Source organism: Phocoena sinus, chromosome 2 (assembly GCF_008692025.1).
Source record: "Phocoena sinus isolate mPhoSin1 chromosome 2, mPhoSin1.pri, whole genome shotgun sequence".
Taxonomy (NCBI): Eukaryota; Metazoa; Chordata; class Mammalia; order Artiodactyla; family Phocoenidae; genus Phocoena; species Phocoena sinus.
Window position 1 is genome coordinate 143170964 of NC_045764.1, and position 13231 is coordinate 143184194.

The following is a 13231-nucleotide window of genomic DNA, read 5'->3' on the forward strand; positions in this document are numbered from 1 at the left end:
GTACTTGGTGCTATTTTTTTTGGCTCTGTGCTTTTATCTTGTTTTTCCCCTCCACTTAAAACTATCCTCTTTTTCTTGCCCTTCCCCCACTTTCCTACCTGTTGAAATATTTTCCTTTATAAAATCACTCAAGAGCTATCTCTTGCATAAAGACATACTTCATACCCTCCCATAGAAATTTATTTCTTTTATTTTGAGCTCATTGTATTTTAGGATAACTTGTGTCATCACCTACTATCTTGTAGTTGTTTATATGCTTTTGTGAATCTGTATTAATATTTGTAAACTCCTTAAGGAATTGGGTTGCATTTATCCCATAATACTCACTACAGGTCATTTAATAAGTTTTGGAATATGCTAAGAATATGGTGCTTATGTTTTTGAAAACTGTTAAGTAAAACGGTGTTTGTAAAAATACTTCATTAACCAAAAAGGTTTATATAAATGAAAAGTACTTTCTTCTTACAATAACTCTGGACGTTCTAGAAGTGAAAAAACACATCTCAAAATTAATTTTTTCTTTTGTGGTATGTGGACCTCTCACTGTTGTGGCCTCTCCCGTTGCGGAGCACAGGCCACAGGCTTCGGACGCGCAGGCTCAGCAGCCATGGCTCACGGGCCCAGCCGCTCTGCGGCATGTGGGATCTTCCTGGACCAGTGTGCACGAACCTCTGTCCCCTGCGTCGGCAGGCGGACTCTCAACCACTGCGCCACCAGGGAAGTCCTCAAAATTAATTTTTAAATATTCAAAGAGAACAGGGAACTAACAAAGAATTTTTGTTAAGTCTTATCTCATATTTTTGGCAAAATAAAAGGCCACAGAGATTGAGGGGGAAAAAAGATATAATTTCTCATGGCTATATACTAAGGTTTTTAATTATATCACACATACACACATAACACATACAGAAATAGTGGTCTAGGTATTATGATTATTATGTACATACAGTACTGGTAGAAGTTTATACCCATAGCTTTATTAACACTGCTATTTGGGTATCAACCTAGAGCAGATGAAGTATTATTGGAGACATAACAGGACTGGGCTTGATGACCAAAAAGTTGGAATTAAAAGTATTGACTGAATTTTAATTTGTCACTAACCTTGTGGTGGAGGGAGTTAATAAAACCTGGAACATTCTTGGAAACATCCTTGGAAAATAGTTATATTCTTGGAAAATATATTCCATGTTTTGTAATACTTGATAAATTAAAAATGTAGATAGACCCAACATCATTCTAAGAAAGGATAAATTTATGACCACTATACTTAGAAAAAGAAATGACATAAGCACAGTTAGAATGAACTTGCTTCATAAAATTACAAAGATCCCAGAGGCATGTATCAGTCTGTACCTAAAAGACAAAACCTCAAAAAAAGACCTTAATGAAACAGATATAAATGGTTTACCTGAAAAAAAGTTCAAAATAATGGTCATAAACGTGCTCACCAAGGTCAGGAGAACAATGCATGTACAAAGTAAGAATTTCAACAAAGAGAGAATATAAGAAAGTGCCAAACAGAAGTCACAAACCTGAAGAATACAATAACTGAACTGAAAATTTCAGTACAAGGGTTCAACAGCACTAGATAATGCAGAAGCAGGGATTGAGGAACTTGAAGACAGGGCAATGGAACTCATCCAGAAAGAGGAACAGAAAGAAAAAGAGTGAAGATAGCTTACAGGACTTACAGGACAACATCAAGCAGAATAATATTAACATTTCTGTGAATTCCAGAGAGAAAAGAGGAAGGGACAGAAACCTATTTAAAGGAATAATTAATGGCTGAAAATGTCCCTAACCTGGGAAACAGACATCCAGATCCAGGAAGCCCAGAGAGTTTCAGTAAACATGAATCCAAAGAGACCCACCCACACAAAGACATATTGCAATTACATTGTCAAAAATTGTAAAGACAAGGAGAGAATCTTAAAAGCAAGAAAGAAAAACAATGTCTTATATATAAGGAAACTTCCATAATACCTTTAGTAGATTCTTTAGCAGAAACTTTTCAGGCTAGAAGGGAGTGACATGATGTATTTAAAGTGGTGAAGTGAAAAAATTGCCTATCAAGAATACTTTACCCAAGAAAGTTGTCCTTCAGTATTAAAGGAAAGGTGAAGAATTTCCAGTCACGCAAAAGCTAAAAGAGTTCAGCACCACTAGATTGGCCTTACAAGAAAAGTTAAAGGGACTTCTTTAAGCTGAAATGAAAGAGTGCTAACAGGAAAGCATATGAAAATGTAAACCTCACTGGTAAAGGTAAATACATAGTTCAATTTAGAATAATCTACTCTTGTAATGGCAGTGGATTGACCACTTATCTAGTGTGAAGGGTTAAAGTAGTAAAAGTAACTATAACTACAATAATTTGTTTAGTGAATACTCAAAAAGATGCAGATTGTAACATCAAAAGCATTAAACATAGTAAGAGTAAAACTGTAGAGCTTTAGAATGTGTTTGAACTTAAGTTGTTATAAGCTTAAAATAGACATAAATAAAAGTTGTTATCAGCTTAAAATAGATTTATAAATAAAAGATGTTTTGCATAAGCTTAATGGTAACCACATAGCAAAAACCTATAGTAGATACACAAAGATAAACAAAAAGGAATCTAAGCATACTACTACCAAAAAAATCACAAAGGAAGGGAGCAAGAGAAAGAAACAAAGGAATTATGAAACAGCAAGAAAATAGTTAACAAAATGGCAATAAGTGCATACTTATCAATAATTACTTTAAATGTAAATGAATAAATTTTCCAATCAAAATATACAGTAGCTGAATGAATTTTTTTTAAAAAAAGCACCCCACTATATGCTGCCTAACTTCTCACATAAGGATACATACACATTGAAAGTAAAAGGATGGAAAAAGATATTCCATGCAAATAAAAAACAAAAGAAAGCTGGGATAGCTATAATTGTATGAGACAAAATAAACTTAAGCAAAAGACTATATAAGAGACAAAGAAGGTCACTGTATAATAATAAAGGGATCAATCCAACCAGAGGATATAACGTTTGTAAATATTTACGCACCCAACATAGGAGCACCTATGAATATAAAGTATATAAAGCAAGTATTAACATACCTTAAGTGAGAAATAGACAGTAAATACAATAATTGGAGATTTCAATACTCCACTTTCATCAGTGGATAGATCATCCAGACAGAAAATCAGTAAGGAAACACTGGACTTAAATGACACTTTAGATCAAATGGAAAGCAACAGAATACTCATTCTTCTCAAATGCACATAGAACATTCTCCAGAATAGATCACATGTTAAGCCACAATACAAATCTTGAAATTTAAGAAGATTAAAATCATATCAATCATCTTTTCTGACTATAATAGTATGAAACTAGAAATCAATTACAAGAAGAAAATTGGAAAATCCACAAATATATGGAGATTCAACAAAATGCTACTAAACAACCAGTGGGTCAAAGGAGAAATCAAAAGAGAAATCCAAAAGTATCTTGAGGCACATGAAAATGGAAATACAACATACCAAAACTTATGCAGCAAAAGCAGTTCTAAGAGGGAAGTTCAGAGCAATCAATTCCTACATTAAGAAAGAAGAAAGAGCTTAAAGAAACAACCTAACGTTACACTCCAAAGAATTTTTAAAAAACAAAACAACTAAGCCTGTAGTTGAAGGAAGGAAATAACAAAGACCAGAGTAAAAAAAAAAAAAAAAAAAAAATAGGGACTTCTCTGGTGGCACCAGTGGTTAAGAATCTGCCTGCCAATGCAGGGGACACAGGTTTGATCCCTGATCCAGGAGGATCCCACACCCCGTGGAGCAAGTAAGCCCGTGTGCCACAACTACTGAGCCTGTACCCTAGAGCCCATGAGCCACTCACCGCAACTACTGCTGAGCTCACTCACCGCAACTACTGAGTCTGTGTGCCTAGGGCCCGTGCTCTGCAACAAGAGAAGCCACTGCAATGAGAAGCCTGCACACTGCAATGAAGAGTAGCCCCTGCTTACTGCAGCTACAGAAAGCCCACGCACAGCAACGAAGACCCAATGCAGCCAAAAATAAATAAATGTATTATTTTTCTTAAATGACATAGAGACTAAAAAGACAATAGAAATGATCAATGAAATGAAGACCTGGTTCTTTGAAAAGAAAAACAAGATAGACAAGCCTTTAGCTTAGACTCATCAAGAAAGAAGAGGACTCATAAATAAAATTAGAAATGAAAGAGGAGACGTTACAACTGATACCACAAAAATACAAAGAATCTACTGTGTACAAAGAGACTGCTATGTACAATTATACACCAACAAACTGGACAGCCTAGAAGATATGGAAAAATTCCCAACATCCACAAATCAGTGAGTATGATAGACCACAGTAACAAAATGATGGATAAAAATCATATGATCATGTCCATAGATGCAGAAAAAATTTTGAGAAAATTGAACATCCATTCGTGATGAGAATTCTCAGCAAAGTGGGTATAGAGGGAACATACCTCAATGTAATAAAAGCCATATGTGACAAGCCCACAACTAACATACTCAATGGTGTAAAAACTGAAAACTTTTCCTCTAAGATTAGGAGCAAGACATGGACAGCCACTCTTGCCACTTTTATCCAAGATAGTAATGGAAGTCCTAGCCAGAGCAATTAGAGAAGGAAAAGAAATAAGTCACCCAAATCAGAAAGGAAGAAGTAAAATGTCTTTCTCTGCAGATGACATGATATTATATATAGTATACTATACGGGCTTCACCAAGAAAAAAAAAAAGTTAAAACTAATAAATTTAGTAAAGGTTCAGAGTACAAAATCAATATATAAAAATCAGTTACATTTCTATGCACTAATAACAAATTATCAGGAAGAGAAATTAAGAAAACAATCCCATTTACAATTGCATCAAAAAGAATAAAATACCTAGGAATAAATTTAAGAAATTGAAAGACTTGTACACTGAAAACTGTAAAACATTGATGAAAGAAATTGAAGAATTCACAGAGAAATGTATATATCATTCAAACATAAAGTCAAAAAGGAAACATAGTCCTTAAATGAAACAGTGGACTTAAGATATTTATACAGATCATTTCATCCAAATGCAGCAGACTACACATTCTTCTTAAATGCACATGGAATATTTTCAAGAATATACCATATGTTGGAACACAAAAGAAGTCACAATGAATTTAAATATTGAAACCATATCACGCATCTTTTCCACCGCCATGGCATGATCAACTATCAATACAAGAAGAAAGCTGGAAAAATCACAAATATATGGAGACTAAACAACATGCTACTGAACAACTATTGGTTCAATGAAATCAAAAGGAGAAATCAAAAAATACCTGAACACAAATAAAATGAAAATGCAACATATCAAAATCTGTAGGATGTAGCAAAAGCAGTACTTACAGGAATGTTTATAGCAATAAGGCCTACCTTAAGAAACAAGAAATATCTCAAATAAACAGTCTAACATTACACCTAAAGGAGCTAGGGCGGGGGGAAAGAACAAAGTCTAAAATCAATATAAGGAAGAAAATAAAAATCAGAGCAGAAATAAATAGAGACTAAAAAAGGCAATGGAAAAAAGTCAATGAAACTGTTTCTTTAAAGAGATAAACAAAATTGACAAACCTTTAGCTAGACTCACTAAGAAAAAAGAGAAGGTGTAGATAAATAAAATCAGAAACAAGGAAAAATTACAGCCAATATCACAGAAATACAAAGGATCATAAGAGAATACTGTGAAAAGCTATGCATCAACGAATTGGACAACCTAGAAGAACTGGATCAATTCTTAGAATCACACATTCTTCCAAAACTGAATCATGTGAAATAGAAAATCTGAATATATTGATCACTAGTAGGGAGATGGAAACAGTAATCAAAAACCTCCTAAGGAACACATCCAGGACCAGACAACTTAATTGCTGAATTCTACCAAACATTTAAAGACTTAATACCAATTCTTCTCAAACACTTCCAAAAACTAGAAGAGAAGGGAACACTTCATAACTCTTTTTGTGAGGCCAACATTACCCTAATACCAAAACCAGACAAGAACAACACACAAAAAAGAAAATTACAGGCCAGTATGTCTGACAGACATAGATGTAAAAATTCTCAACAAAACATTAGCAAACTGAATACAGCAATACATTAAAAGGATCATACACCATGATCAAATGGGCTTTATTCCAGGGATGTAAGGATGGTTCAGTATCCACAAATCAATCAACATGATATAATACATTAACAAACCTGAAGGACAAAAATCATGATTATATCAATAATTGCCAAAAAAACAGCATATGACAAGAGTCAACACCCATTTATGATTAAAAAAGAAAAAACTCAATAAAATGAAGGAGCATACATCAACATAATAAAAGCCATATGTGACAAACCCACAGCTAACATCATACTGAATGGTGAAAAACTGAAAATTTTTTCTCTAACATTTGGAACAAGAGAAGGATACCTACTCTTGCCACCTTGCCACTCTTACTCAACATAGTACTGAAGTCCTAGCTAGAGCAATTAGGTAAGGAAAATCCAGATTGGAAAGGAAGAAGTAATACTGTCACTATTTGTGGATAACATGATTTTATATATAGAAAACCCTAAAGATTCTACAGAAAGACTATTAGAAATAATGAATGCAGTAAAGTTGTAGGATACAAAATCAGCATGCAAAAATCTGTTGCATTTCTGTACACTAAGAATGAACTAGCATAAAGAGAAATTAAGGAAACATTTCCTTTTACAACCAAAACAAAAAGAATAAAATACCTAGTAGTAAATTAATCCAAAGAAGTGAAAACTATAAGACATTGTTGAAAGAAATTGAATAAGACACAAAGAAATGGAAAGATAGTCCATGCTCATGTTACAAAAATTAACATTGTTAAAATATCCACATTACCTAAAGCAACCTATGGATTCAGTGAAGTTCCCGTCAAAATACCAATGACATTTTTGATAGAAATAGAACAAAAAATCCTACAATTTGTATAGAACTGCAGAAGGCCCTGGATAGCCAAAGCAATCTTGAGGAAAATGATCAAAGTGGAGGTATTACACTCCCTGATTTCAAATTATACTACAAAACAGTAATAATCAAAACAGCATGGTATTGGCAGAAAAACAGACATAAATCAATGGAACACAATTGAGAGCCCAGAAATAAACCCATACATATATGGACAATTAATTTGCAACAAAGGAGCAAAGAACATAAAATGGAGAAAGGACAGTTTCTTCAATAAATTGTGTTGGGAAAACTGGATAGCACATGCAAAAGAATGAAACTAGACCCTATCTTGCACCATACACAAAAATTAACTCAAAATGGATTAAAGACTTGAATGTAAAACCAGAAACCATAAAACTTCTAGAAGAAAACGTGGGCAGTATACTTTTCACATCAGTCTTAGCAGTCTCTTTCTGGATATGTATCCTCAGGCAAAGGAAACGGAAACAAAAACAAAAACAAATGGGACTACATCAAACTAAAAAATTCTACACAGCAAAAGAAACCATCAACAAAATGAAAAGAAACCCTACCAAATGGCAGAAGATATATGCAAATCATGTATCCCATAAGTGGTTAATATTCAAAACTATAAACAACAATTTTTTTAAAATTAAAAAATGGGCAGAGGATCTGAATAGACATTTTTCCAAAGAAGACATACAGATGGCCAACAGGCACATCAGAAGATGTTCAACATCACTAATTCAGGAAAAGCAACTCAAAACCACAATGAGATATCACCTCACACCCATTAGAATGGCTGTTATTGAAAACAATAACAAGTGTTGGAGAGGAGATGCAGAAAAGGGAACCCTCATACACTGTTGGTGGCAGTGTACATTAGTGCAGCCACTCTGGAAAAAAGTATGGAGGTTTCTAAATACATTAAAAATAGAACTGTCATGTGATCCAGCAATTCGACCTTTGGGTATTTATCCAAAGCAAACAGAATCCCTATCTCAAAAAGATATCTGCACCTCCATCTTTACTGCAGCGTTATTTACAATAGCCAGGACATGGAAACCAACTAAGTATCCATTGATGGGTAAATGGATAAAGGAAATGAGGTATGTATATGCTATAGAACATTATTCAGTCATAAAAATAAGAAAATCTTGCTACTTGTGACAACATGAATGGACTTTGAGTCCATTGTGCTAAGTAAAATAGGTCAAAGAAAGACAAATACTATATGATCTCACTTACATATGCAATCTAAAAATAATCAACTCATAGATACAGAGAACAGATTGGTGGTTGCCGGAGGCAGGGGTTGGTGTGTGGGTAAAATGCGTGAAGGTCGTTGAAAGGCACAAATTTCCACATATGAATCCTGGGGATGTAATGTACAGCATGTTGATTATAGTTAATAATATTGTATAGTTGAAAGTTTCTAAGAGTAGATTGTAAGAGTTCTCATCACAAGAAAAAAATTGTACTGTATGTGGTGATGGATATTAACTTATTGTGATAATCATTTCACAAACTATACACATATCAAATAATTATGTTGTATACCTAAAACTAATACAATGTTATTTGTCAACTATATCTCAATTAAAAAGAAAAGCGTATGGAAAGTTTTAAATAGCTATGAACACTTTGTGAATAGGACAAGAAAAAAACAATAAAATAGAAGACAATTTTAGGTTATTTCAAAGACTTAAAGTAATTAAAGAAGAAACTCAATCAAGTTTTAGGAAAAGACTCTTATGTGGCTTACAATCTAAGTTGTGAAATTTTAGAAATAGACTAATCTGATCTAGTCCTTTTGTTTTCAAATGATGGAAATGATATCATTACCAGGTCAAAGTAACACAGCCAATTATTGGAAGAGCATGATTTGAACTCTCATGAAATCTAGGCCTTCAACTCTTTTTTTTTTTTTTTAAGATGTTGGGGGTAGGAGTTAATTAATTTATTTATCTTTGCTGTGTTGGGTCTTCGTCTCTGTGCGAGGGCTTTCTCTAATTGTGGCAAGCGGGAGCCACTCTTCATTGCGGTGCGTGGGTCTCTCACTATCACGGCCTCTCGTGTTGTGGAGCACAGACTCCAGACGCGCAGGCTCAGTAGTTGTGGCTCACGGGCCCAGTTGCTCCGCAGCATGTGGGATCCTCCCAGACCAGGGCTGGAACCCGTGTCCCCTGCATTAGCAGGCAAATTCTCAACCACTGCGCCACCAGGGAAGCCCATAGGCCTTCAACTCTTTATTCCAGTTTCCCATGCTTTTCCACTATTTATGTTTCTTATCTAACCACTTGGTTTAAAAGTGGCCTGAAAATTTACAATGATCTCTGAAAGACCTTTCTACTTTAAATTGACACATTATCAATGAATCAGTTAACAGCTGAGCTCTCTAAACTCTCCCCACTGCTGTTGAGTTATGAGAGACCTGTCTTACTTTAAAACTTATAGACTTCCTGAGAAGCAAGAGTTTAAACATCTCACTCAACTCATGAGTGCCTTATGTGTTAGACTTTTGAACATAGATATTACTATACTAGTCATTTTTAATATGCTATCTCATTGAATTAGAACTGTAAGAGATATGAAAAAGTTGAAGTTAGAGGAAGAAGATAATTTGGCCAGTATTTCTTTAAAGTGGCTAATTTATTCTGATTTCATGTTCAGTGCATTTTTCAAATCCCCTACACTAACCATTATTATAAAAACCTCAGCTAGAGTGAGTGCCCAATTTGTATAACAGTTGGTGAATCTTTAGCTATAACAACTTTATTCCTAAAACAGTTGTTCACATATAAAGTACAATGATTGATCTTTGTTGTTGAATGTATTTAAACCAACTATCATTCTAATTTAGTATTCATCAGGTTTCTCTTTCCTTCCAGGCCTGTATGTGGAATCAGAGGGAAAACTCTGATAATTAACTTGCCAGGTAGCAAGAAAGGATCTCAGGTAAGCTATCTTGAGATTTATATGGTTTAGTGTAAGAAATTTTGGCCACTATGAGAGCCAAACAAAAAGTTGGAGCACTCCACAAGACTACCCTCACTTCTGACACCAATTGCAGTTCAATGCCTTCCCCAAACCACCCTCAGTTTCAGTAATTCACAAGATGGATTCAGAGAACTCATTGAAAGGTGGTATACTCATGGTTATGGTTTATTACAGGGAAAGGATACAGATTAAAATCAACCAAGGGAAGGAGTACATAAGACAGAATAAAGGAGAGGTACCAAATGGAGAGCTTCTAATATCTTCTTCCTGTGGAATCATGAACACATTGCTCTCTGGGCATCAGTGTGTAACAACACAGGGATTATTGCTTATCAGGGAAGCTCTAAGCCCTTAGCATCTGGGGTTTTTATTGAGGCACATCATATACTGCCCATATACCTGTAGTCTCCAACACTTTCCAAAGGCAAAATTGATACCACATTTCCCAAAGCCCCCATCATAAATCACAGTTAGACTGTCTGGTGGCCAGAGTTTCCAGACAAAGACACTCCTTTCATTTCCCAGTAACTGAGGGCAAAGGCCAGACTCTCTTTGGGTAAGGTTAATTCTGTATTACACAAGCTACCCCCTGGCCTCTGGCCAAGGCTTTCTTACAACAAAACAATCATATTTATATGGCTGGCCATCTGTATTTAGTATAGCATGTATATTATAGACACAACATCAGTAACAGTGTGACTATGCCTAAGATTTGGAGGAGCCAGAGTGGGATAGGAATAAATTTAGAGAAACAGGTAATTCATCCTCTAAAGCCATTATACAAATTTTCATATTTTTGTACTCATTTATTAATTTTCCATCTTGATCTACTATTATTTGTGCCCTATGATACATTCTCACAGCTATTTACCATAGAAATTAGCTCTCTTGCTCAGGCCAATCATTTCCCATTGGTATTGCGTATTGAGGAGGCTTTAATTCAAATTCCCAGTATATATCACTATCAATATCATCATTATAATCTTATTAACAATGCCTGTATTATAACATATCATAGTATATTAGTAAATATAACCTGAAAAATAAGAGTCAAAAGATACTGGCACATTACTGGAGTCCTACACAGACATTAACAGTTATCCTAGTCGTCATGATATCATATGATCAAAACATGTCCCAGAGCAATGTTCCTCAGGTTTACAGACTTGTCAGGTTCCAAAAGCAGGAGTAGTCTCAGCAACATATGGCTTTTCCCTTTCTGGCATCTGCTACAGCTGAGCCAAGAAACAATATCGTCTTTGTTCTAAGCTTCTTTTGAGACACCAAGGTAACACTGGATTTCCCTTGTTGCATAACGCATTTACTCATTCCTTTACCTTCAACTGCCATTCCTCCTTCTCTCCATTTATACTCAGACATTTCCTTTGAACATCTTTGAATGAGACTGTTGGTTTGGCCACTGGGCTGGCCCAGATTGCCATTAGTAATACTAGTTTAGCAAGTACTTCCCACTCAGTCCATTTCATTCATATAAGATAAGGTTACGGTTACATAGGTACCGAGCTAGTAGGCAGTCTGAAACACCAGGCAATATAACTGCATTTACTGTCAAGCCCAATTTGACCAGATGGAGTAAGACATAGTCTACACCATCAGGCCCTTAGGAATTCTGACATAAAGATTTAAAAGTATAGTTACAGTTTGGGCTTAAGAATCATCCCTGCTTCTGGCACCCACAGTTGCAGCCCTGGTCCTAGGACCATTGCATCAGGTAGAAAAGAAGAAAGTTGAGGTGACGTGGGGAAAAACGAAAAAGGTTAACCGTAAAGAGAAAAGTATAGTTGTACAAGCATCCTTTGCCATCCCCTCTTCCCAGAAAAGTAGAGGAATCTGTCTAGAAGGAACTCACACTTAGCCTCCCTATTGTTGAGTGTGATCACACACTAATGAAGGCTTCATGACTTTATCTCCTCACATTTTAGACAACAAATATTTCAATTGCCCGTTTCAATTTTCTATCATATTTTTGCTCTGAGGATGAAAGTGTTCCTTGGTCTGAAGAAATGTGCCTCCATGGTCGTTGATACAATATCTTCTGTTCTGGTCCTTTTATAGTACATTGAACATTTGCATCTACTCTGGGATAAGCAAAGCTCATACCAGAGTAAGTGTCTATACCTGTTAGGACCCATTTGTAGCCTCCAGGGACTAAAAGCATCAGTCCAACATGACAGCTATGTGTAGGACTTTTCCCCTGTGGAATTTGCTGCATATCCCTCTGCCTCTGTGTCTCTCTTTTTAGCAGACAAAACAGTTCTTATTGGCATTTTGTGTCTCAGAGTGTAAGAGGAATATAGCTAGATTCAGCCCATCTCTGCATTGCTACAGACCTCCAGTGTCCACTCATTTCATGGACCCAGGTGGCCATCTCAAGCAAGTACACCAGGATATCTGCTCGCCAGTACCAATCAACTTCCAGTTCTGGAAGGGAGTTCTTCTTGTGGGCATTAACATAATCTACTTTAATATACCCCTTAGGTTCCCAGAGTGATTTCCCCAGGGCCATGTCCCATACAGGTATTCCTTTAATAGACCAGTTTTCCATTGCCCATCTGCCTGACCATACGGCCAGGCCATTTGGACACTTCCCGTGACTCAGTAAAAACCCAAACATAGGTGCAAACATGTAGTTCAGCCCATCGAGCTGATTTGTTTTTACCTTCTTCAATCAGAGTGGCGGCCTTCCAAACAGGATGCTGTCCCTTCACCTTGGAATTGCCATCCATAAACCAAGCAGCTCTTTGTTGATCAATAGAAAGCTGTTTATAGGGCACCGCCCAAGTGGCCCAAGTGGCCATAGGATCCAGCAGCTCCTCAGGTGGTTCCGAAGTCAGCCCTAGGTGAAAAGAGGCTGCCTGCTCGTGAGTACCTCCTTGCATTCTCCTGGTAGCATGATTCTATATGCAACATTTCCATTTTATTATGGAACTCTCCTGGGCATTGCCGTCCCCATTAGAGCTTTTCTCTGAAATTACCCAAGACCTTTTGGATATTTCAGGTTTTAGGATTATTTTGTGTCCTTTAGTTATAAAGGCAGTCTCAGTTAAAGTCAAATAGCAAGTAGTAATTGTCTCTCAAATGGAAATTTTCTGGTCCAAAATCCCAGCAGTTGTTGTTGGGTGGCACTCACAAGTTTTTGCTATAAGCCCAGTCTGCACTCCACACAGGGCTTTTGTACAGCAAATTAATGAACTCTGTGGGCCCATTTAGC

At 36.0% G+C, this 13231-nt stretch overlaps 1 protein-coding gene across 5 annotated transcripts in view; it reads left to right on the top strand.

Moving 5' to 3' along the window:
- The window catches only part of GPHN (gephyrin), a 636104-nt gene that overhangs the window by 349076 nt on the left and 273797 nt on the right, over positions 1 to 13231 (top strand). For all 5 annotated transcript variants that reach the window (XM_032623646.1, XM_032623644.1, XM_032623643.1 and 2 more), the window contains exon 6: positions 9891 to 9957. In XM_032623646.1, coding sequence (XP_032479537.1) covers positions 9891 to 9957 — 67 coding nt within the window. The remainder of the gene's footprint in view (positions 1 to 9890; positions 9958 to 13231) is intronic.